Source organism: Ictalurus punctatus, chromosome 11 (assembly GCF_001660625.3).
Source record: "Ictalurus punctatus breed USDA103 chromosome 11, Coco_2.0, whole genome shotgun sequence".
In the NCBI taxonomy this organism is placed as follows: domain Eukaryota; kingdom Metazoa; phylum Chordata; class Actinopteri; order Siluriformes; family Ictaluridae; genus Ictalurus; species Ictalurus punctatus.
Genome location: NC_030426.2, coordinates 12,842,634 through 12,867,396, shown reverse-complemented (window position 1 = coordinate 12,867,396; position 24,763 = coordinate 12,842,634). Strand labels below are relative to the sequence as shown.

Sequence of the window (24,763 nt, the reverse complement as noted above, 5' to 3'; positions counted from 1 at the left end):
CTTATTCAGGAGGGTCTGCAACCAATGTGAACTTCACCTCGCAAATTATGAATCCAAAATATCCCTTTGAATGATCCAAATAAATCTGAGTTCATCACTGTATCTTATCTGTTAAGCAATATTTCCATGTTTTTCTTACCACTCAATCCATCCAATGTTCTTGGGCAGGGAAAAGAGGTACGTGAGCAATCTGAATGCAATCAAGCAGCCCCTTTCTTCCCCAGTAATGGTTTGTGCATGAGTTGTGTGGGGCCTCTATTCCTGTAATTCCCTATTCCACTCAGTATGGGGAATTTAAGCATTATGTCTGCCTATGGTGCGTCTCAGTTCGTTAGCACTGTCTCTGTCCAGTCTCTCTTGAAGGAAGTGATTGTAAGGCTTGCATTCCCACTTTCAGGGGTTGGTCTAATGGAAGCTTTTCTTTTTTCCAAAGGGAATGTGTATGTACTCGCACCACCCCACCCCCTAGTTTTGTCATCCTAAGCGTGTCAGAGTTTGCCATGTCAGTTTGCCCCTTCCTGCTAATGTTTCCAAAGTTCAAGTCTATTTTCTCTCTATACATCATAATCCAAAGTCATAGCCTAGCTCCCTCCCCTTGGCTTTGTCTTGCCAATTTTAAATTTGATGGTCATTTGTCAGAGACCAAATCATCTAACATTTTCCCATATTGCTTGGATCGACTCAGTATAGCTCTGCAAGAAAGGACTTGGGGAAGGATCTTGGAGTTGTTTGGATTTGGCATTGCTACCCTCTTTCTATCTTTTCCTCTTTCTATCTGTGTGTCTGGTTAAGCTCGGCCATACACATTGCCCTGCTGCTCCAGCAAATGCTTTGTTTTCTGTCCCTAACCTGAGACATTATGCTCTGTGTAGTGTGCTCAAAGCTTACTCAAACGGTAAGTTCATTATCAGCTGCATTAACTCAGAAAAAGTGGGTTGACAGGGTATGACATCAAAACAGCATACTGCTAAAGAGAAAGATAAACCATCTCCAATGCTGATCAGTTCCCTGAACGATTTTGACACTATCCAGGTTTTTTTTTATATATATAGGAGAAAAGTAAATGATACACACAAGGTGGTTCATCTAAGATCAACCAAATAAGAACCTCTTTTTGCATTTTCTATCATCCAACCATATGTCTAAAACTGAGCAGCACTCTTGGAGAAAAGATAAAAAATAGAAATAACTAAACATCAATTAAAAAATGCCTTTTTAAGAAGCTTGTTGCATGCTTGCAGTCTTAGGCATGCCAGGGATTGCAAGGTTGCATGATAATGAGTCACATCCCCATCCTGATGGCAGGGATGCAGTGATGTGAATGGTTGAACAAATACATCTTCCATTTGGAGAGCAAAAGCATGCAGCGATTTCTACTTCCACCCGCATGAGAACTGCACCTCTTATGGCATCTCGACTCCTCTGGCTATAGATTTAAATGAAGGAAAGGTTGTTATAAAATGGAGTAGTCACCGTGTGAAAGGATGTTTGCAACCAAATATAAAATATTGATTTATATCTGGTATTTATAACACTGTCACGGTCATATGTATTCTGTAAAAGTTTGTAGAAGGGTAATAATGAGACTTTCAGGCCCTGATTTACTAAGATCCCAAATTAAATTAGAGAACCACAGAGCTACTTTGGGTGTGCAATCAGATAAATAAATCAGAAAATAAATAAAGTGCAGTTAGTAAGCGTAGTGCAGGTTATTTACAAAGACTAATTGCCTCAAATTTTCTTCTGAGAAGACAATATTCCAAAGAGGATTTGCATGTTCTCATTGCAAGGCTACCGTAAGGGTAAACAGAAATTTGCCACAGATACATGTCACATATTATACCAACAAAAGGCAGTGAGACAAGTGAAGATGGGTGCTTGGTGCGTATGCTATGCTGTATGTACAGAAAACCTTTCCACAGACTCACTTTGAATGTTATTAGCATTTGAAGGTACATATATCAGGCAAATACAAAATATGAAACAACTCCAACTTTCAGGCTTACTGAAATCACACTGCGAGTGCTAAATTATTCTATTTGCGCAGACACCAATCTGCATTTTGGATTTTTAGGCAAAGATACCCCAATCTGCATATTCATTAAAGCAAGACCCAAAAGGGGCAAGATGTGGTACTTTTGTCCAGTCCTTTAGACCCTGTTAGTAAATCAGCTTTTTTGCAGGTTCTATCAAGTTTGTACATCTTTAGTAAATCAGGGCCTCTGCTGCTAAATTCAATTTTGTTGGTTTTGTCACCCAGACTAGCACATATTATCTATTATCATTTCGCTGGTTAAAGGAGTGCAGTATTTTCTTACTAATAAATAGTTTGTTTGTTTTCCATCCAAAATAATAACTGCTGCAACATCAATATGAAATGACTGTACAGTGTAATTGAGTCTTTAGGTGAAAAAGAAATCATTAAATATAGGTGATGTAGCACCAACAGCCACTTACTCAGTAACTTCAATTTTGTGAAGCTGAAACACCACATGGCAGGAACCAGTTTGCTTCCTTTCTTTCTTAACTTTATTTTACTCTAAAAGTCTCTCAATCTGTCCTTTTCTCCTTTCCTTCACTACCTCCTTTCCTGGTAATCAAGGCCTTTGCTTGGTGGTCAGATCTGATGGTGGAGCATGCCGAGCATTTCCTGTCCCTTTACGGCGTTGATATGGACGCAGCTCTTGAGATCCAGTCTCCTGAAAGCTGGGATAGTTTCCCTCTGTTCCAGCTCCTCAATGACTTCCTACGGATTGACTGTAAGCATTGTTTGTATAAGTAACAATTAAACAATTAAATGCAACGTAGCAGATGCAGTGTATGAGCATGGAAAAGAGTTACAGGTCTTTAATGGGAATGGCCTTGATTTCACTCTTTCTCTTTCTATTGTAGACCATCTGTGCAACGGGAAGTTTCACAAGCACTTGCAGGACCTGTATGCACCGCTGGTGGTGCGATACGTCGATCTAATGGAGTCCTCCATCGCTCAGTCCATTCACAGGGGCTTTGAGCGCGAGTCCTGGGAACCTGTGAAGTAAGACACCACTTCCTGCTGGGAGCGATTGTAACACAGGGCATTTTGTGACATAAATAATCATTTAGAACCACTATTGCTGCAGCAAGCAGTGAAGACAAATTTAGGTTGGTAGATATCCAATGTCTGGAGGCATCACAGATAATGCAATTAAGTATTAAGCAACTTCAATGAAGTTTTCACTAAAGAAAAATTCAGCCACCTCAGTTTTGCCTTATAATCACATTTTTAGATTATTATTTTTTTATGTTTTATATATGACAGTAGAATTGCAGAATTAGTTCCAAGAACATTAAACCTTTTCATTGATCTGTTCATCATAAGTGGTGATAGCTTCAGGCCAAAATAAAACTCGCTCTTTCAGACTCCAGTCAATGCCTTTCATGTTTTCATCTTTTTGCTTTGTAAACTAACCCTCATGTTGCACGCTTGAAGGAAATAGGATGCCTTTTATGTGCTAATCAGTTCTGTCTTTCCTCCCTCAGATTTTTCTTTGCATATTGATTTTACCATTTCCCTGATAGGGATAATCTTATTTAGATGAAGGGCTGTCAAGCTTTCTCCTTAAAAATCTTATTTTATCAATATTTTTCAACTAAACAGATGTACCATGAAGATTATCAGCTTAGAGCTTTGTAAGCTTGTACAAAAAGGGTTTTGATACACTTGGTGGAACTTTTACTGAGTCCTCTTCAACTACTACAATAGAAAGTAGCTTTTTTCATTCGTTTGTCGTCTGTCATGTGTTTTCAATTTCCCACCACTTCATTTTTTACCTTCCAATCTGCTGTTTGTTCCTGCTGCTGAAATATGCTGCTTCTGTTCCTTTGTTTATCTGTATATGTCTGCTCTTGTCTCTATTATCAACCATGTTTCAGTTTTACTGTATGTGTTCTGTTTAAAGTCTTTTAGAGACCTTCCCTACATTTAACAAGTGATTCTTTATGTCTGCTGTTTTTGAATGTCTAAGACATTTCCTTTACAACTTTTCTTACTTGTTAATTTTTTACTGTATGTCTTACATTGCTTTTTTGCAGCATTCCACATTGCCACTGTTATGGATTTTTTTGTTTCTTTTTGTCTGTTTCTGCAGGAGTTTAACAAGTAATCTACCCAATGTGAATCTACCAAATGTGAACCTCCAAATTCCCAAAGTACCAAATCTTCCTGTGCCAGTAGCAGGACTATCTGTTAACCTTCCACAAATGCCTAGCTTTTCCACTCCATCCTGGATGACTGCTATTTATGACTCTGAGTGTGTATTCAATGAGTTTACCTCAGATCTGATTAATTCAAACATGTCCTTGGCATGAAGATGTTCTCTTGAAGCTTCTTGTTATGTCTGGAGTGAAACTTAGACACTAGAGAGGAATGTTTGAAAGCAAAAACACTAGTGTCTTGACAAACATTATTAAAAATATATACCCCAAAGACAGATGCAGTAGACATTTGTGGGAATTGTGAGAAGAGTCATTTGGGCAGACAGGCATTTTGATTCCGTACGAAACATAACTGAATCTCCTATGTATGATTTTCAAAAATAAGATACATAACATAAAAGAACAATTATATAAACTACCCATTCTCTTACAATGTTAAAGCTTAATCTAACTTCAACCATCTAACTTCAAACTCTCCTATGTGTTACCTCACTTGGGACTGGTTGAAGCTTGGTGTTTGATCTTCATTAAGTGTTGATGTGAAAGTGAAAATTATTTGTTTAGAGTATTAAAAAGAGGTTTTAAAATGTTTGTCAAGCTGGCATAATTAGGCCCCAGTATGTTATATTTTTTTTTAAAAATGCATAAATTATGTATTGGCATCTCAACAAAGGACTAAAAAAATGTTGGTATATCTACTAATTAAGCAGTTTTGAATTGTATAAAAATAACCACAGTTGGCTTTCAAGTCATTTTCATGCCAAGTAGGTTGCAAGGGATTTGGGTCAATCCCAAGTTGTTTGTTCACTTGAAATGAGAACTGAAAAGCTTTTCATTTTCCTCAATGAGCATGCCATTGAGGTAGGACTGAGGTGGTGAGATCTGGATTGCAACCCAAACCTACAATCAGTCAGTCTTAAGTATCCCAATGAAAGAAAATATCCCCAATTAAAATTGTGTCTAAGGGAAGGACTACAGATTTAGTTACCCATCTGTGTTCTGGGAGCTCTTTGAGGTGATGATGATGAATCTTAATGACCTATAATTGCCCTAAAGATTTTTTAAAGAGTTAAATAGTTGGCTTTGTCGTCTGAGGTAAGAAATCCATTATTTTGAAGTGGAGGGGTTTTCTAATGGGCCAGCACTGATTTCAGGTGTGCCTGAAAGGTTTTAGTGGGTGTGGGTTGGTGGACCTCCCTGCCTGGTCTTTGCATTCGAAAAAGCACTCTGAAGCAGTAATTAGCTCTTGTGGAGTTTAAACATCAGAGTGGGCTTCAGATCTTCATACCTGTACGCCAAAAAGCATACTAATCCAGTGATTGAGGCAATAAGAGCATTGAAGATCCGAGACCGGTAAATTCCATCCAAGCATTTCTAAGACTACAATGTGATATTGGACAAATTCTGATTCAAGGCTTTCACCCTACCAAGATGGCTGCAGTTCGATACACTCAGAAACTCCAGTCACTCTTATGTTTTAACTCTATGGTAGGATACCACCCCCTCCCTGACCATTACAACACTCCTCCTCCTGCTGTCCCATCTATCTCCACTCAGGATGGCAACATCTTCAGAATTGACTGCATGGTGTGTGTTGACCTCTGGAACTCCGTCAGCCTCGTCGGGCATGGGTGGTGAGAGAGAGCCTGATCTTTGTGTTTCTGTCTCTCATCTGGACTTGTCCTCTACCTCCTGTAGCATCTTCACTCGAAATTGCAGTCCATGCAAATCATAGTGTTTGGGCTCTCAGAATGGTGTCCATTACTTACAAGTAATATGTGTAGCAGTAACAAGCTTATGCTAGGGTTTTATAGTAGTAAAGTACACTTTTGCTCAGCTTGTGTAGATATGCAGCTGAATGATGTATGTATGAAAGCACCTGAAGAGTTCCTGAAAAGCAGTAGTGCCAGGTTTTAGTGATGCAGTAAATCAGTGGTATAGATCTCTTACATGCCTTCTCTCACCATGACATTCCCAAGCCCTCCTCCCCCTTTAGAGAAATGTGACTGAATAACGTGTGCATGATTTAAGACCCTCTCAAGGGTTGAATAACCACGCAATTGTGCGAGGTTATTGATGTGTCTGTGTTTTACCATACACTGACTGAACATGTGAAAGTCATCCCTGGGTATTAACCAGATGTGTACTATCAGTCAGTGTATGCATAAAATAATCAGAGAAACATATGATGTAAATGAGTAGAGTCATAGAGATAGTGCCACCCTTTTGCCTGTTAGCAAAGTCTCTGACCCTTTACCTGTGATGTGTCACTGTGCCTGGCAGTAATGGCTCGGGGACATCAGAGGATCTGTTCTGGAAGCTGGATGCCCTGCAGACATTCATCAGAGACCTGCACTGGCCTGAGGAAGAGTTTGCCAAGCACCTAGAAAACCGGATGAAGCTCATGTCCAGCGACATGATTGAATCCTGTGTTAAACGGTATATGCATGTTGAGTTTGAAAATGAAAGCTGCAAAGACTTGATATCCACTATGTCATTATCTGAACAGCTGGTGAAAATTAAATAAGTGAAATAAACCTACCACACCTGCAACACACTAAACTAAGTCTGCACCAACTTATCATGGATGCACACTTGTCTTCATATTGTGGTGGAAAATAATACCCTTCTGGCCACCTCTCTTTAGCACCAGGGCAGCATTTGAATCCAAGGTGACCAAGGGTAGCCGTTCTACAGATTTCCGCATCCCACTCTCCTTATGCACCATGTTCAACGTGATGGTGGATGCCAAGGACCAGTCAGCTAAACTGTGTGCCATGGAGATGGGCCAGGAGGTAATAAAAAGGTCTAATCTAATCTAATAAAAAAAGATCTATCTGATTGTTCTGTCTGGCTGAAAAATGCAAAGGACCAAAATTAAAGATATAGTACTATAGTAAATAAGTATATTTCATTTCTAAAGCACGTAAAAACGAAGCTTGTGTTGAACCATTTACAGTGTTATTTAAAGCAGTGATTTACAACATTATAACAGCTACAGACATCCACAAATATTCCACTCACACACTCAGTATCAGTGCTCTCCAAATGCTAATGAATAAAAATATGTTTTGAGTTTGTTCTAAAATGGACAGGAAGCCAAATAAAGTAACATTACACTGAGATTACAAATTTTTAAAATACAGGGTGTCCCAAAAGTACATAGGAGATACCTAGGAGAAATGATCAGTTTTCCAGAATAGCCTTTAAGAATGACTTTGACAAAAGAAGAATGTATTGAAATCATCCTCATGGCTGGATTGGGAAGCTGTTACAAAGTTGCGATGGACTTTAACAGGAAACATAGCAAACACATCACACAAAACACTGTTGCCAAACTTATTAACAAATTCAAAAAGACAAAAAGAAGTGTTGCTGACCAACCGAGGAGTGGATGTTCACGAACATATACTGACTGAGTCACACCCGACGTGGTGTTGGCAGACATAGTCCTCGGTGTATGGAGACTTTTGGGACACACTGTAGCTCTAAGTTGCTCAAAGTTGCCTTTGACTGCATATATTTTTTAACAAAATTAAGGTTTGGATCAAAACTTTAACAGATCCCTGAGATAAGTACTAAACCACTGATACTTCGTCAGCTGTTATCAAAAGTTCACTATGGAGTGATTTATTTTAAGCTTGTAAATGTGTTGTTGCTTTTCAGAAACAGTATCACTCTAAAATTGATGACCTCATTGAAGAGAGTGTGAAGGATATGATTTCAATTTTGGTGGCTAAGGTAAATGTGTCAGTTGCCAACATACTGTAAGTGTTAAATATGGTAAATATTTTATAATGCAAATTGTGTTGGTGCATGGTCACTGACCAGTTTTGGATTATATGGTGTTTTTGTGTCACATGTGCAGTTTGTGGTGATTCTGGAAAGTGTTCTAGCCAAGATCTCTAGGTATGATGAGGGAACTCTCTTCTCATCCTTCCTTTCCTTCACGGTGAGAATTAATAACATATTATTAAATGACTTTTGTATTAACCATGATTATCTATCTATCTATCTATCTATCTATCATTTTTAGCATTATTATTATTATTATCCCAGTAGATATCCTACTGACCTATTTTATTTTTCAGGTGAAAGCAGCATCAAAATATGTGGATGTCCCTGTACGTATTAAACAGTTTTGGTGTAAATTGTTCTCTGCTTTTTTTTGTCACAGGAGTGTCTAACTAAATTTCTCTACAATCTGTCATCAACAGAAGCCAGGAATGGATGTTGCTGATGGCTATGTGACCTTTGTTCGTCACTCTCAGGACATACTGCGAGATAAGGTCAATGAGGAGGTGTATATAGAGAGGTTATTTGATGTAAGTAAGATGCCGTCTCCTCCATGCCTGACAAGGGAGGTTCCATCCAAAATGTGGCAAAACAATGGGGCATATGAGGGATAAGTCACATTTTGAGTGCTGAGCTCTGAATTCTTTCATTATGACACAAAAAAAAAGGCTAGCCTTATCGTGAGGCTCTCAGTCTCTCACTTATCAATGTCTCATTACTGTGAATTCTTGTTCGGCGCTCTGTGTTCTGGCGTTGCATTATACACAACCAGTTGCACCTTTGTGCTCTAGTGTTGCATTAGCTGTTTGTTGGACCTTTGTTCTTAGAACTCAAGGCAAAGTGTCACTACCACCACCACCAAGTGGATTATTTACTACAGTGCTCTCAAACAGTCAATGAGATCTTTTGAATAATAAAATTTGCCTATCAGCATATTTTTCCATAATTCTTATTATGCCACTATTGAATCATATTTGTGATGCAATATGTAATGTAATGTAGTATTAGATATTAGATGATAAAAAGTTATATAAATAATGATGCCAACTGGAGAGCACTGTTAAATTTAGAAATAATCCCTTGTGAATCATTTTCTGACTTCCAGTTTTACACAGTGTTCTATGTGTGTAGTGGGAGGTGATTTATTCTGTGTCCACTAGAATTTGTGTTGTTTATATGTATGGAAGCTGCTGCTGAGTGTGTGCACATGCGGGTGTGTATAATATGTATGGTTAGGTTTGTACTGATTTTGTGGTTGCATTTTTTGACAAGATGCAGCACAGTGCATTTAGGCACACAGCATGTGTCTGTGGTGGAGAGCAGTGTGTTTGTGTGTGTGTCTGAGTTTGGTGTGTCTTAAAGAGGTGCAGTGTGCTTCCTCTGCTGTGTTTCCAATATAATTAATAAGCACTCTTCGCTAATGCATGATTGCTGGCTAAGTTTAGTTGTAGTTTCTCAATCATTGTAAAGTGCATTTACAATCCACTGTCATTTCGCTGTTTTATTTCTTTTTTCTTTTTTCATTTTCAATTTCATTATATGGGGGCATTTGAATGAGAGGTTGTATGTCCTAGGTGAATTCTCTAGGGCCCTTTATGGGTTCTGTCAGAGGGTTCTACTAGGGAAATACTCTGTTGGAGGGTTTGACATAAAACCTTTAAGTGTTTCCCACAGTACCTTTACATTTTCTGAGTATATACACATTGTTAATCTTTAAATTGCTGTGAGACACTGAGGGACATACAGCCTTCCATATCCTATTTTAAGTATCACAACGGTTTTTATTTATTTATTTGTTTGTTTGCTTGTTAGTTTTACAAGTTGTTTCATAATGTGCGTACTTGCTTGCTCCTCAAAACACGGATGGATTATTCTTTGATGCACTTTAATTTACATCCCTTCCCCTTGAGATTATTAAATAAGTGCTATAAATATCTTGCTTGTGCCAGAATTGTGGATCATCACTACTGCTAAGTATACTTAAAGCAGCACTATTGGCAAGACTATTTAACGCATTTAAATCCACACATAAGTGCTATAATATATTTAGCATAAGCTTAAAGGTCTGTGCTCAAATCGATTCAGGAAGCAAGAACGCATTTGTGATAAACTAGTGTCTTAAAGACAAGTCCAGACTTACTCATCTGGACTTGTCAGTCTTTCTCTGTCTCTTCTCTCCTCACATTTGAACTCCATCCCTTTCTGTTATACACTCTTCTTTGTACCCTAAGGACACCACCACCACACTCTCTTTTTATAACAAAGTGGAACTTATCTCTAGATGTCCTACTGTTTGATCACATTCTGTTGAGTGGCATGATTTCTAATCAAATAATCTTCCTGTGTACATCTACTAGCATGACCTCCACCTCCTAAAATTCTCACATCATACACACACACACACACACACACACACACACACACACACACACACACACACACACACACATACACTGGCCCACCGACTCACCTGCTCCTTCTGCATGCACTGCACGTTTGGACCAACTGACTGCTTGAAGCAGACCAACTAAACCACCTAACCCTAATTAACTCAACTAATCACGTATCTTATCATTATTCAAATCAGCAAAATACCAGCATAGGTTTTCCTTTTACTGGTTAAAGCAGCCATTAATCACTCAAATGATTCACTCATTGAAATAGCCGTCCATTGCTGAGTTCATGTGTTTTGGAATTGTTGGAAATAAGACTGACATTTCAGTAGGATTATCAAATCTGAACAGTTAAGAATTATTTTGAGGTTGTAAAGAGTAAAGCCCTTACAAATTGAGTACAAATATGTTTTTGTAAGCAATATCCAAGCAATATACAGTATATGCTATGAATAGAGATGGCACAATTCCACCTTTTTTTTTCAGATACTGATACTGAAAACTTTCTTTAAAAACTACTTTATAAATTTTTAAAACTGTAACGCTTTTTTAAAAAATGCAGGAAAAAAACATAGCTAAAAACACAACTTGCACACATCTATAGCTTTCAGATAAAAATTTACATTGAAAATTTTATCAATATAATAAAAATCACGCATAACAAAAAGTCTCTTTCTATGTAAACGTATTTTCTATATGTTACAGGTTGGGACCAAATTCATTCTTTTTTTTACTGCCCATAATTTTTTACCGGAATCAGCGTGATACCTGTATCAAATCTGTGCCATCTCTAGTTATGAAGAAATATTTCAATTTCAAATCGCTCCAACCCACTGCATCAGACACCAGCAAAAACAGAACAAACATGTTTGATATGAGGAGTAGCATTTCAATCAAGCCATATGATCATATTAACTCTGATTTCGTCATTTCAATACTGTAAAAAAAATAAATAAATAAAATGGAGTTACCAAGAGGCAGCTGAATGCAGCATTAATATGGAAAGCTACTGAGAGTTAATGATATTTAAACTAGGAAATATAGGTATTAAGTGTTGATATAGGTATTACAACAGTACCTTGACTAGACACTGTGTTAAATCCTACAATGAAAAAAACACATCACAATTCCGAAAATATACCAATTCACTCCACAGGATCCTGCTATTGACTATTTCTTTCACTATAAGGGATTATCACTTCATCCATTACATAAAACCTGTGCTGTTCTCTTTGAACTATACATAAGATGTTTTCTATGCGATTTCGAATGCACCTGTGTTTTCAGATTTGCATTATACATATTTGATATTTTAAAAGCATAGACATGGTTTAAGATAACAGTACACATCGCCTTGCCTGCAGATTCTTCTCATTCTCACGTTTATATATTGATTTCCAAGTTTTCTGGTTATGATCATACTAAAGTTTGCTGCTTTGACTTGAAGAATGTTTTGTTGAATTTGGGTGATGTTTGCAGAATATTTGAGTTTAAAGTTGATAGCATGGACAAATAATTTCATTTCAAGGTTTTGTTTAACACATTCAGCATAGTTCTGTTAGCACCAGCCAAAAATGATCAGAAAACAATCGAATTTTTGCATTTTACCAGTTTCTGTAGCTCACATTTGAACAATTCCCTTGGATCAGAATCTGAATAATTTAGGCCTTATTTTAATCATCTTAATAATTCTGATCTAAACTTTTTAGACCTCAGACTATGCTGTATATATATTAAGAATAATACAAGTTAGCAGTTTGTTTTGTTATTAATTATGCAATTAATTAATGCATGATTTATGTACTTTTTTGCAGATGGTCATATTGCTGCCTCTGTAAATTAATTTTAAATTGCCTGACTAACCTAGTGCTAAGTGAGGGTGTGACTGTGTCTATGTTGGTATGCATTCTGTATATTTTGTGTGTGTGCCGGTATATGTGTCTCTGCATGTGTTGTGTGTGTGAGATGTGTGTGTGTGGGTGTGTGTATATATGTATGTATCTGAGAGGGAGCATACACGTACAGTCATGAGTACTGTAATGTGACTACATCTATGCGTGTGTATGCAATGTTAATGGATATGTCTATGTGTCTAGACAATCTAGTCTCTTGCATGGGTTCGTTTGTGGGTGTGGGTGTGTGTGTGTGTGTTGCTGGAGAACGCTGTGTTTGTGTGCATTACAGCAATGGTATACAGCCACCATGAATCTGCTGGGGACTTGGCTCACTGACCGAATGGACCAACAACTCCATGTGTACCAGCTCAAAATCCTCATCAGGATTGTAAAGGTACTGTTTACATGGGAATGTAGTACTTGCATTAAATAAAACTGCTCCTACACCATGTGTGGAAAGTAAGCATGTTCTGCTGCTTTTCTTTGTTTCAGTAAGAATGGTATTTTGGTATGCTTTATTTAATATTAATTTTACTTATTCATATTCATACATTTGTGTTAATAATTCCTGGAATTACTAGCATATTTGCTAAAGATTAGATGATAAAATGGTCATATAAATCAATAGATGGGAAAAAATAAGTACACTCCATGGAAATTGTTGGCTTTTTTGACATATTTGGGCAAGCATATATTTGATCACCTTTGAAACAGTGCCCATTAATAAAGTTGATATACTTGAACAAAACCACAAGGAAAAATAGCTTTTTCAATCATTTATTCAATAGAAATATCAATAGATGTGATATTGTTCTGAGGAAAAAGTACACCCTTGGCCTCAGAAGCTAGTATTGCCGAAATAACTTCTTGTAGGCGTTTTGCATAATTGTCCACCAGTCTGTGGCATCGGCTTGATGGAATTTTGTGACCACTCTTCCATGCAATATTCTTTCAGTTGCAAGATGTTTGAGTGTTTTATTGCATGTACTGCCTGTTTCACATCCCCCCACATCATTTTAATGGGATTCAAATCGGGGCTTTGACTAGGCCATTCCATAACCCTCCATTTCTTCTTTTTGATCCATTCCTTGGTGGATTTGCTAGTGTGCTTAGGATCATTATCCTGTTGAAAAGTCCACTTTTGGTTCAACTTCAACTTATGGCCTCACATTATCTTCAAGCACTCTTTGATATAATTCAGAATTCATAGTTGAATCAGTGAATACAAGCTGATTGCAGTCCCTGAGGCAGCGAAGCAACCCCAAACCATAACATTTCCACCACCGTGATTCACAGCTGGTATGAGGTGCTTCTCCTGAAAAGCTGTCTTTGGTCTGTGCCAAACATGTCTGCTGTTACTGTGGCCAAATAAATCTATCTTTAATTCGTCTGTCCAGAGCAGATTACTCCAAAAGGCCTGGTCTTTGCCTATATGCTCATTGGTAAATATAGTCTGACAAAGGATTTTTCCTGACACACCTCCCATGCAGGTCAAATTTGTGCAATCTATTTCTGATTGTAGAAGCATGCACTTTGACACCAACAGCTGCAAGACTTACTAGCAGATCCTGTGATAAAATTGTGGGGTTCTTGGAGACTGCTTTTTGCATCAGATGGTCTGCTCTTGGGCTGAATTTGCTGGGACGGTGAGTCCTGGACAAATTGTCAGTCGTTTGAAATTTGCACCATTTGTACATTATTTTCCTTACAGTGAAATGATGTATTTCAAATAATTTGTAGATCTTTTTAAAGTCCTTGCCAGACTCATAGGCATCGACAACCTTTTTTCTGAAGACCTCAATAACAAAGGGAACACCAGACACTAGATATGAGAAGGGTATAAATAAGACCGGTTTCACCTGCACTCCCTAAGCAGGTTCTAATCACTGGCACCCAATCTTGAACACCTGGTTCTAATTTTATGGATGTGAAGGTGTGATAAGTGTAGGGGTATACTTACTTTTTACATGGGTCTGATCTGTTTCTTTGTTTATTTAAATTGTGAAAATTACTACAAAATGTCAGTTTTATGAGTCATTTGATAGAGTGTAACACCTTTATTAATAGGAACTGTTTCAAAGAGGATCAAATGTTTGGTTGTCCAAATATGTCCAAAAAAACCCCCAACAATTTCCATGGGGTGTACTTATTTTTTTCACATGCCTGTATATTCATTCAAGATTCTTACTCAAATAATAGAAAAAAACAACATTTATCTTTGCTCTAACATAAGTCTCATAAGAATTTCTGTTTTAAATAATCATATTTCCTCTCAAAAATGTATCTAAATTATTGACACCACTAAGGATTATTTAAAATTTAATTTAAACATTTTTTTATTATTTCAAAATTGCTCTCAGGTTCTCTCAGAAACTTTATTTGTGCCTCTGACCATTTCTAGGGGCATAAATGTGAAATTGCATATCTGTAAAAATCCCGTTGCCATCCATCATCATAGGGACAGCCAACAGTATAAAGAAAAATGGTTGTTAGAAGCTAGGTAATGGATATTGGGGGGGGGGACATTAGTAGTTATGAAAGCATCATAAATTCTGCCTAGTATCAGTATATTTCAGTCTAAACCTGGTTGCCTCTGCCAGGATGTTAGGTGATATTTTGAGCTTTCATCAAGATCCCAAACAAATAAATCAACAAATAAATGGTTAAAGGATCACGAGGAACACAACTGGTCAGAAAATAATAATAATAATAATATTAATAATAATAATAATAATAATAATATTTAAATATATATGAAATACTTGTAGAAATATATTATCATTAAAGATCTGTCTTGTTCAGTGTGTTCAGTAGTATTTGACTTTTGTGTGCGTTGTAGAAAAAATATCGAGATTTTAGGCTGCAAGGCGTTCTGGACTCAACGCTGAACAGCAAGATGTACGATACGGTACGGAACCGACTCACCCTGGAAGAAGCCACTGCCTCGGTCCGAGAGGGAGGCATGCAGGGCATTACCATGAAGGACAGCGATGAAGAGGATGAAGAGGATGATTAGAGATCCAAGCCACGTGGTGTGCTCTAAACCTGAGCCTCTCTGACCCCTACACCACTCTCCCCTTTCCCCATAGCCTGGTAACAGAAGATGCATGTACCCATTCTGATTACTCCAGTTAGCCACCCTAGGACCTCCCATCATCTGCTCGATATGCCCACAAACAGAGCTAAAGTCAAGAAAAAGCTAGTAATTATAACGAGTAAAAAGAAATGTTAAAGAGTTATAAAGAACATGACTGACAATTTTAGCTGTGTTATGATATATAATAAAGAATGGAAAAAAAACAGATTTTTTTGGACTAATTTATTTGGGGATTTATTTCTGTGTTCCTAAGCAATATGGAGTACCATTTGTTTGACAATGTCGAGTGAGATTATTAGGTGTGTCCCTGTCCAATGCGATAACATATATGGCGCTTCTTTGACGTACTCTTACATACATTAATGTTACATTGTCGTAAAAGATGAGTGTATGGATCCTTTTCTTTGTCTTGTCTGTTTATAAAGTGGATGCCAACTGCTTTAAAACTGAAAATGAACCTCTGTACTTAAGTTAAAAGTTGTTAACTGTAAATGTCCTCTGTGTCTGCACATTCTCATAAAAAAAAAGAAGAAATGTAACAATTTTTTTTTTTTACTTGTGCTGAGGCTCTGTGGCTCTTCCAAGAATCTTAAGTCGCATTTCACCAACAAGACATTGTCTCACCTTCATCTTAAAACTAATATGAATTGGTGTTCTAGAAAGGCAATATTCTCTTAGCTCCATTTTGATATCTCATTGGAGACGTCTTTTATTTACATGTCAGGAATGACTACCAAATAATATATTTTTGTTCAGTTTAACTTTTACAAAGTAAAGCGATTCTTGCCTTTTTGGTTTTTATGTTCTATTCAAAACAATCTTTTAGGTTATTACTTACATAGCCAGGGATATGTGCCATTCTGGGGGGTCTCACTATTGTTTTGTATATACACAGCTGTACATTGCACTCTGAGCCATCACTGCATGCCTGTGGGTTCCACCTTCTCCAAAAGCTCTATGTTTTTCTTTTTTGTGTCAGTTAGCTGGTGGATTCATTCTTGCGTTTGCCTTATCAAAGCCAACAGTTGTTATATGCAAGAGCTGTGGCCTCTCAATAAATATAACTGTACAAATATGCTCAGTGCCTCTGTTTGCGTGATTTAAAACAGTTTTACATTTTATTGTCAATCCATTCAGTCTGACGATAACATACATGAGCTCTAACACAAAAGGCAAATGGGTTATGTTTTTAATTAAAAGCACATTTAAGCACTTGCAGGCACCAACAAGACATTCTATGGATTTGGTTTATGCTCCAAAAGTATTGGAATACCAAGGCCAATTCTGTTGTTTTTCTATACACTGAAGACATTTGGGTTTAAGATCAAAATAAGAATATAAGACGATAGATCAGAATTTCAGCTTTCATTTCCTGATAATTACATCTAGATGTGTTAAACAACTTAGAACATGGCACCTTTAGTTTGAACCCATTAATTTTCAAGAGACCAAAAATATTGGAACATGACTGACAAGTGTTTCAAGCAGTCAGTGACATCACCAACAACCTCCACATGGCAGGAATGAAGGTATCACAAAGGATCAGAAGGCCAGATTGGAATTTACAAAGAAATACAGAAGTTCACAAAAGTTCATAAACCAAGATTAACCTCTACCAAAGTGTGGAGAACGAAATGATCTGTTCATGAACCAAAATATAGAAGCTCATCAGTCAAGCATGGTGGAGGAAGTGTCATGGCTTGGGCTTGCATGGAAACTGGCTGAAACTGGCTCACTAATCTCTATTGATAATGTAAGTCATGATGGTAGCAGCCGAATGAATTCAGAAGTTTACAGAAACATTCTATCTGCCAATTTACAGAGAAATGCATCCAACTGGGAGGGGTGTGTGTGTGTGTGTGTGTGTGTGTGTGTGTGTGTATACAGTGCCCACTACTAATATTGGTACCCTTGGTAAATATGAGCAATGAAGGCTGTGAAAAATCGTCTTTATTGTTTAACCTTTATATTTTTTGTTCATAAAATTCACAAAAATACTCTGCTTTCACGGATATCAAACAATTACAAACAAAACACAGGTTTATGGAAAAAAATTAATATAGGTGTGCCACAATTATTGGCACCCTTTGTGATACCTCCCTTTGCCAAGTTAACAGCTCTGAGTCTTCTCCTATAATGCCTGATGAGGTTGGGGAATACATGACAAGGGATCTGAGACCATCCCTCTCTCCAGATCCTTAAAATTTCAAGGTCCACACTGGTGGACTCTCCTCTTCAGTTCACCCCACATGTTTTCTAAGTCAGTGGACTGGGATGGTCATGGCAGGACATTGATTTTGTGGTCAGTAAACCATTTTTGTGTTGATTTTGATGTATATTTTGGATCACTGTCTTGCTGGAAGATCCGAACACGGCCAATTTTAAGCTTTCTGGCAGAGGCAGTCAGGTTTTCCTTTAATATCTGTTGATATTTGATAGAGTCCATGATGCCATGATGCCATGTAACAAAATGTCCATGTCCACTGGCAGAAAAACAGCCCCAAAACATTAAAGAGCCACCACCATATTTAACCGTGGGCATGAGGTACTTTTCCATATGGCTACCTCTTTGTGTGCACCAAAACCACCTCTGGTGTTTATTGCCAAAAGCTCTATTTTGGTTTCATTTGGTTTCATTTACATGGACCATAGAACCCGATCCCATTTGACGTTCCAGTAGTGTCTGGCAAACTGAAGATGCTTGAGTTTGTTTTTGGATGAGAGTAGAGGCTTTTATCTTGAAACCCTTCCAAACAACTTGTGGTGGTGTAGGTGACTTCGGATTGTAGTTTTGTAGACTTTCTGATCCCAAGATGCAACTAACTTCTGTAATTCTCAAGCTGTGATCCTTGGAGATTTTTTGGCCACCTGAACCATCCTCTTCACAGTCTGTTGAGACAATATAGACACATGTCCAATTCCAGGTTGATTCATAACATTTCCAGTTGACTGGAACTTCTCAATTATTGCCCTGATGGTGGAAATGGGCATTTTCAATGTTTCAATTTTCTTATAACCACTTCCCAATTTGTGAAGCTGAAGAACCTTTTGCTGCACATCACAGCTATATTCCTTGGTCTTACCCATTTTTATGAATGACTAAGGGAAATTGGCCTATCTGTTACCTCCTATTTATACCCCTGTGAAACAGGAAGTCATGGTTGAACAATTTCCTCTTCCTAGTCACCCAGGTGTACAAAAAATATCAGTGGGAATATACTTCAAATATATTTTTCTCATATGAATTCATAGGGGTGCCAGTAATTGTTGCACACCTATATTTAACAAAGATTTTTTTTATATAAACCTGTGTTGTGTTTGCAATTGTATGATATCCATGAGAGCAGAGTATTTGCTCTAGGGAACAATAGATGAAATATGTTGGACATTGAATCAGTTGTTTGCCAACTGTATGGTTGCTTTTGAGTTTTTCCAAATGTCAGTTATACATTCTCATTAATAATGTATTCAGAGGAAAATTTGGTGTCTGTTTTCATTTATATCTATATATATAGTTTGTATGCATATACTTTTTGACGTATAAAAGTATGCTGCCATAGTAGTGTAGTATTGCTCACATTTAAATGTTGTTACCGTATTACCTTACTCGCTCTTGTAGTGATTTGTAGTGCATTCCGTCTCTAATGGACATTTTTAATATAGGTTTGGACTTTTATTTTGATATATAATATAGGCGTGCTTACAGTGGCTTCCTTCCCAACGTGGAGCGCTTCCTTGGGGCGTTTTGGCTGAGTTTGTGGGCTGATTTATCAGCTGTTTTAATCAGAATAGTTTAATGGCCTATATAGCTGCAGGGTCGATAATGGTGTCAGACTGGCATCGAAGCCCTGAAAGCCGGGAATTTTTCAGCAAGATACTGCACAACAAAAAGCGGAGAAAATTCGGTACGTTACTGTCGTGGTATCTCCATGGATACCATGAAGACGACTCGATTATTGGTCTGTACGTTTGTCACGTGATTATCCAGACTGCATTTTAGTTTGAATGCATCTCTGTATGGGACATTTGACTAAACAGAACTGGGAAGAGTATCGTATTTTGTTTTTTATTTTATTTCATTTTTATCTATCTGTCTATCTACACGATATGTTTGTGGACAACTGACCATCACACCAATATGTGCTTTTTGAACATCTTGTTCCAGATGTAGTCCCCTCTTTGTTGTTATAATAACCTTCATTCATCTGGGAAGGCTTTCCACTAGAGTTGTTCAAAAAGTTTAATCCAGATCAGAATGATTCGGATTTGAAAGTCTCATGTTTTGCTATCCAGGAGCAAGTAATCCATCTTTTGTGTATCTCTTGTGTCGGTTCTTCAAAGAACCATTGGATTGGATCCCTGATCCAGATACAAACTTTTCAGGATGACCAGATCTGGATGACTAGTGCTCTAAATCAGACTACATATCACAGTGTAGGGTACTAGCTATGTAAAGAACAACAGGTGGATTAACCAGAATGGGATCACTTTAAGTGTTTTTATTTGAAGAGACTGAAAACAGCACAATAACACAATACACAATACAAACATCCCCTTCCTTTTTCAGTTTCTTTTAAACAGTCAGACCCTGTATCTGACCCACAACAAATAAATACAAACATTATTCACAATTTTTGGGAATATGTTTTAAATCATAAAAGTCTAAATGTCCAACAGTTAACAAAATAAGAACGTTCTTCATGTGTGTAGAGAAATAAGGGATGGAATTGTTACAAACTACTTTTGACTGGTTCATCTCTGATGATTGGGTCATTGTAATTAACATACTGTGACAAGTGACAGTTAAAATTAAATATATTATTTGTGTTTGATGTTGACAGCTGTTTGGGGAATTATTTATGAGGACAAAATCTTTATTTCTTACTGTACTGCAATGAAAGGCTTAATTGGTAGCCTAATGTATACTTTATGACTGTAACATTAAATAAATCAAGTGCAAAATATAAACAAATGTATATATTACATGATCCAAACATTGTATTATTTGACCAGTTTTAAAGTTATTACGTTTTGTTCCTGAAATCCTCCCTGAATCCACCCTTCTGCTGGGATCAGAATAAGATTTTTTGTGTAACCGGTATCCCAATCCTACTGAAAAGTTTTGAACAAAACATACTGAAGGTTTGATCCAAATCAAAAGCAAGATTGTATTACATGATCTAAACTGATTTCAGAACCCCCGATGGAAGACACACTAGGAACAGGCATTATCAGAAACATAGGAACTGCAAAAAAATAAACCATAGGAAAAAGTGTTAAATAATCAAAGTACAGTGCATAAAAACCAATCCCAAACATGACCTGACAAAAAATTAATGTACCAGCAACTGAGGAGGGAAAAACAGGCAACTTAAATACAGCACCCAATCAAGAAAATGAAAACACATGAGAATGGTTAAGACACGAACTAGAAGGAGACACAGATGATGTTGTTCTGCAAAGGCAGTCCGGGGGCCCTCTAGTGGCCAAAGATGGAATTGTCCACGGGGACCATGACAGGATGTTTGTATTGTTTGTGCTGTTTTGTATCCCTTCAAATAAAAACACTTAAAGTGACCCCATGCTGGCTAATCTACCTGTTGTTCTTTACATAGCTAATAGCCTACACTGTGATGTGTAGTCCGATTTAGAGCTCTAGTAATCCGGATTTGCTCATCTTGAAAGGTTTGTATCTGGATCAGGATGATTCAGTCCAGTGGTGCTTTGAAAAACCAAACACAAAATTAAGATGGATTGCTTGATCCTGGATAGCAAAACATAGGATCATTCTGATCCAGATGAACCTTTTTGAACAACTGGGCACTGGATATTAATTAAGCAATGTCATTAACTCAGTTTCATAGTATGTAATGACTTATAGCTACAGATGTGAGCAGTTTATTAGAAATGTTTATGTATTCATTCATCTTCCATAACCATACGAGGAAAGCCATTTAAACATGAGAAGAACATGCACAAAAACTTCAGCAACCCAGCTCAGGATTGAACTGGGGACCCTGGAGCTGTGTGACTGCAACGTTATACAATGCACCAGCATGCTACCCACTCACAATCGCACAAAAACTAATAGATCACTAGAGAGTGTTTACTAACATTCATATTTCATTTTAGGCCTCTTGGAAGCTCCAGTGATGCCTCCACATTTGAAAGCAGACATAGTTCGCTATAAAGTGTTCCTGTCAGGAAAAAGTGGAGTGGGAAAAACAGCTCTAGCTGCTCGTCTTGCTGGTCTAGACATGCCCAAGATACACTATGAAACCACAGGTACATGTCTTGAGTTTCAAAGTTTATAAGTTTAAGCCTCACGATGTGAATACATTTGAAATATGACAGAGCACTAGTTGAGAACTTTATCCATAGAAATAATTAAATAAATTATGGGATACCATTATAGAAAGACTCAGTTTGTAGTTGCAACACTCTTGAATTCTTATGTTATTATACACCGTTAATTCTGAACATAATTCATATTTGTGGTTACTTGACCAGTGTAATGAATTGTAAAACCCATAAATTATAACCTCTTTAGGCATGGAGACATGTGGGGTGTTTTGGCCTGTGAAGCTGAGGGAGAGTGGCCGCATGCTTTTCTTCCACTTCCAGCTCTGGGACTGTGGCGAGAGTGCCATGCGCAGATTTGACCACATGCTGCCGGTGACTATATCTTTTAGTACAACCAAATTCCAAAAAATTTCCAAATTCTAAAAAGAAACATCTGGAGGAACATTTTGCAATTTGCACCTCTGGAAAGGCACCATCAATGCTGAAAGGTTATTTCGGTTTTAGAGCAACATATGCTTCCATCCAGATTCCATCCTATCTTTACTTCTGAGAGACTCTGCCTCTCTAAGATAATGTTCCTCCAACTGTTTTTTCTTAGTAACACTTTCTTCCAGCTTTTTTTTTCCTCCGTCCCAACTTTTTTGAGATGTGTTGTGGCCATCAAATTCAAAATTACCTTTTCCTTAAAATTGTGCATTTGCTCAATTTAAACATTTGATATGTTTTCTGTGTTCTATTGTGAATAACACCACATGGGATTATGAGATTTCCAAATCATTGCGTCCCAACTTTTTTTGGAATTGGGGTTGTACATGATATACTGTATATACTGTGTTTACTTTGAGACCTAACTTTTAGTCACTGATTTTTGAACAGTCATGTAAGGAACATGTGGATGCTATTCTCTTCCTGTTCTCCTTCACCGACCGAGGATCTTTTGAGGATCTTTCCAATCAAATGTCTCGGATCACAGAGCCATCAGACCGACTCGTCAGATTGGTGGTTGGGACCAAGTATCCTTTAAACAAAGCTGATATGAACACTTAATTGTCAGATTAGGGTTTTTGTTAGCTGAGCACAGTATCTCAGTATCGCTGTATTGTTAAGAAATGTTTATTACAATTTCATTTTAAACCATGCTCAGATGTGTTAAGTATGTTGACAACAATGCTGTGATAGTTAGGGTTATTATTTCATTCCTATAGTACGTGCTGAGAAATTGAGCATTCAGTAAAATCCATTTGTGTTATCTTCATGAAAAGCTTATATGTCTGTATTTAACAGTGCTCATGACTGTGTAGTGCTCATTTCTAACTCTGCATGTTCTGATGTACATTGGGTTACACATATAGACCTTAACTGTATAGATTTGACTTATTTATGCACACAGATGTAACCGAGAGTGACATCACACGCTTTGAGGAGGTGTGGGGTGTGCCAGTGTTTCGGGTTGGAGGCGATGTGAGCGGAGGCTTTGGTGAAATCTCACTTCTTTTAAATGCCTTGGCAGAAAACCTCTGGCACCAGGACTGTATGCATGCCTCCACTTCAGTACCATCCTACCCAGGACACATTGGCCCAGAAATTATCGTATAAGCTCACATTTTTAACAGCACACTGATTGCCATCATGTTAGACACTGAATCCATTATAGACTTTCTAGGAATTCAACTCACAGATGAAAATAATCTCGAAAAAGACCTTTACTATATTATTACATACCTCATTCATATATGCTTTGCACTAGTACAAAATTCAACAAAAACATTGTCAATTTAAGAATCACATATTCATTGACAGGGGCATGGTGGCTTAGTGGTTAGCACGTTTGGCTCACACCTCCTGGGTTTGGGGTTCGAATCCCTCCGGATACTCCAGTTTCCTCCCCCAGTCCAAAGGCATGCATTGTAGGCCGATTGGCATTTCCAAATTGTCCGTGGTGTGAGACACCCTGTCCAAGTTGTCCACTGTCTTGTTCTTCGAGTTCTCTGGGATAGGCTCTAGACTCCCCTACGACATATCGGTCACAGTGGAGCCTATCCTGGAAACTTTGGGCATGAGATGGGAATATACCCTCACTGTGACATCAGTCTATCTCAGGGCACCATGCACACACACATTCACACATGGGGTATGTTTTGGGAGGTGATAGGAAAGTGGAGCACCTGGAGGAAACCCACATGGACACAGGGAGAATATATGAAGCTTCACAAGCAATAAGGAATAAATTAGGAAGCCTGGAGTGTGAACCTGCAGCACTACCTGCTACACCACTGTGCCCTCCTTAAGTAATATCATTATAATATAAAAGTGTATAGACCATTCTAAGTGGGAAGTCAGAATGACGACATTTTCGACCTCCATGTGTTCAAGCTGCAAAGTGGGAAACAGCAACAATCTAGCCAACTACATTAGTGATATGAGTGATGTATTACCTCCTCAAAACAGTGAACTGTATATGTTACATATACTGTAAGTGTTAGAGTTAACAAACTAATGTGTCTGTCTGTTGATTGTTCTAAAGCAAATACTAGTATGTACAGTATGACTCATTTAATAGTAAAGAACTGCTGGTTTGTTTACTATTGATACTGTGAGCAGCCATGTTGATTTGATGTCATGTGCTGAACTCTGGGTCTATGGGACCTTTCCGACTAGGAATTCCATGTTTTCTTTGGTTTTTCCTAGTCAGAGATCATAATTGTTTTAGTTGAATGCAGCATAAGCTTAAGTGATGCAGTTCAAATTGTGTTCAATAATCTAACTTGACAGTGCAATGTACAACAATATTATGAATTTTTAATTTTTTTAAAAAAGCTACCTCAACTAATTCTGACATCTGACCATGAACACAAGTATTGATGAATGGGTCTAATTTTTTTTGTTTCTTTTCCAAATCAACTACATAATAAAGTTGTCTATGTTGAACAACAGATATTTACTTATCGTTTGAAATAACTGAAGAATGTGTATGAACATTAAACATATTTATAGCCTACATATTATATAAGTGTAACAATGTTATAAATAAAAATACATTAAATTTGTCATTCTTAATTAGCACAGCCAAATGCCAAAATAATGAT

At 37.5% G+C, this 24,763-nt stretch overlaps 2 protein-coding genes across 14 annotated transcripts in view; both read left to right on the top strand.

Annotated features, from left to right (window-relative positions):
• Positions 1 to 16,451, top strand: part of cadpsb (Ca2+-dependent activator protein for secretion b) — an 84,219-nt gene extending 67,768 nt beyond the window's left edge. For 8 of the 13 annotated variants that reach the window (XM_053683780.1, XM_053683779.1, XM_017479097.3 and 5 more), the window contains 11 exons: positions 2,603 to 2,759; positions 2,893 to 3,034; positions 4,128 to 4,289; positions 6,478 to 6,633; positions 6,842 to 6,989; positions 7,861 to 7,935; positions 8,063 to 8,146; positions 8,286 to 8,318; positions 8,412 to 8,519; positions 12,567 to 12,671; positions 15,117 to 16,451. In XM_053683780.1, the coding sequence (XP_053539755.1) occupies positions 2,603 to 2,759; positions 2,893 to 3,034; positions 4,128 to 4,289; positions 6,478 to 6,633; positions 6,842 to 6,989; positions 7,861 to 7,935; positions 8,063 to 8,146; positions 8,286 to 8,318; positions 8,412 to 8,519; positions 12,567 to 12,671; positions 15,117 to 15,293 (1,347 nt within the window). In that variant the 3' untranslated portion in view covers positions 15,294 to 16,451. The remainder of the gene's footprint in view (positions 1 to 2,602; positions 2,760 to 2,892; positions 3,035 to 4,127; positions 4,290 to 6,477; positions 6,634 to 6,841; positions 6,990 to 7,860; positions 7,936 to 8,062; positions 8,147 to 8,285; positions 8,319 to 8,411; positions 8,520 to 12,566; positions 12,672 to 15,116) is intronic. The other 5 variants (XM_053683786.1, XM_053683785.1, XM_053683784.1 and 2 more) reach the window with 1 other exon arrangement.
• Positions 16,452 to 19,008: 2,557 nt separating this feature from the next.
• On the top strand, positions 19,009 to 24,712 carry cplane2 (ciliogenesis and planar polarity effector 2). The gene is made up of 5 exons (XM_017479242.3): positions 19,009 to 19,279; positions 21,507 to 21,659; positions 21,925 to 22,049; positions 22,554 to 22,690; positions 23,045 to 24,712. Exons 1-5 carry the CDS (start codon positions 19,171 to 19,173, stop codon positions 23,271 to 23,273), a joined length of 753 nt encoding a protein of 250 aa, XP_017334731.1. The 5' UTR covers positions 19,009 to 19,170; the 3' UTR covers positions 23,274 to 24,712.
• The last annotated feature ends 51 nt before the right edge of the window (positions 24,713 to 24,763 follow it).

Bases quoted from the DNA above. Each gene is read 5' to 3' on its own strand.
- cplane2 (XM_017479242.3), top strand. From the start codon at position 19,171: ATGGCCTATATAGCTGCAGGGTCGATAATGGTGTCAGACTGGCATCGA. The intron at 19,280-21,506 runs GTACGTTACTGT...ATTTCATTTTAG, and splicing joins CAAAAAGCGGAGAAAATTCG to GCCTCTTGGAAGCTCCAGTG. The intron at 21,660-21,924 runs GTACATGTCTTG...TAACCTCTTTAG, and splicing joins GATACACTATGAAACCACAG to GCATGGAGACATGTGGGGTG.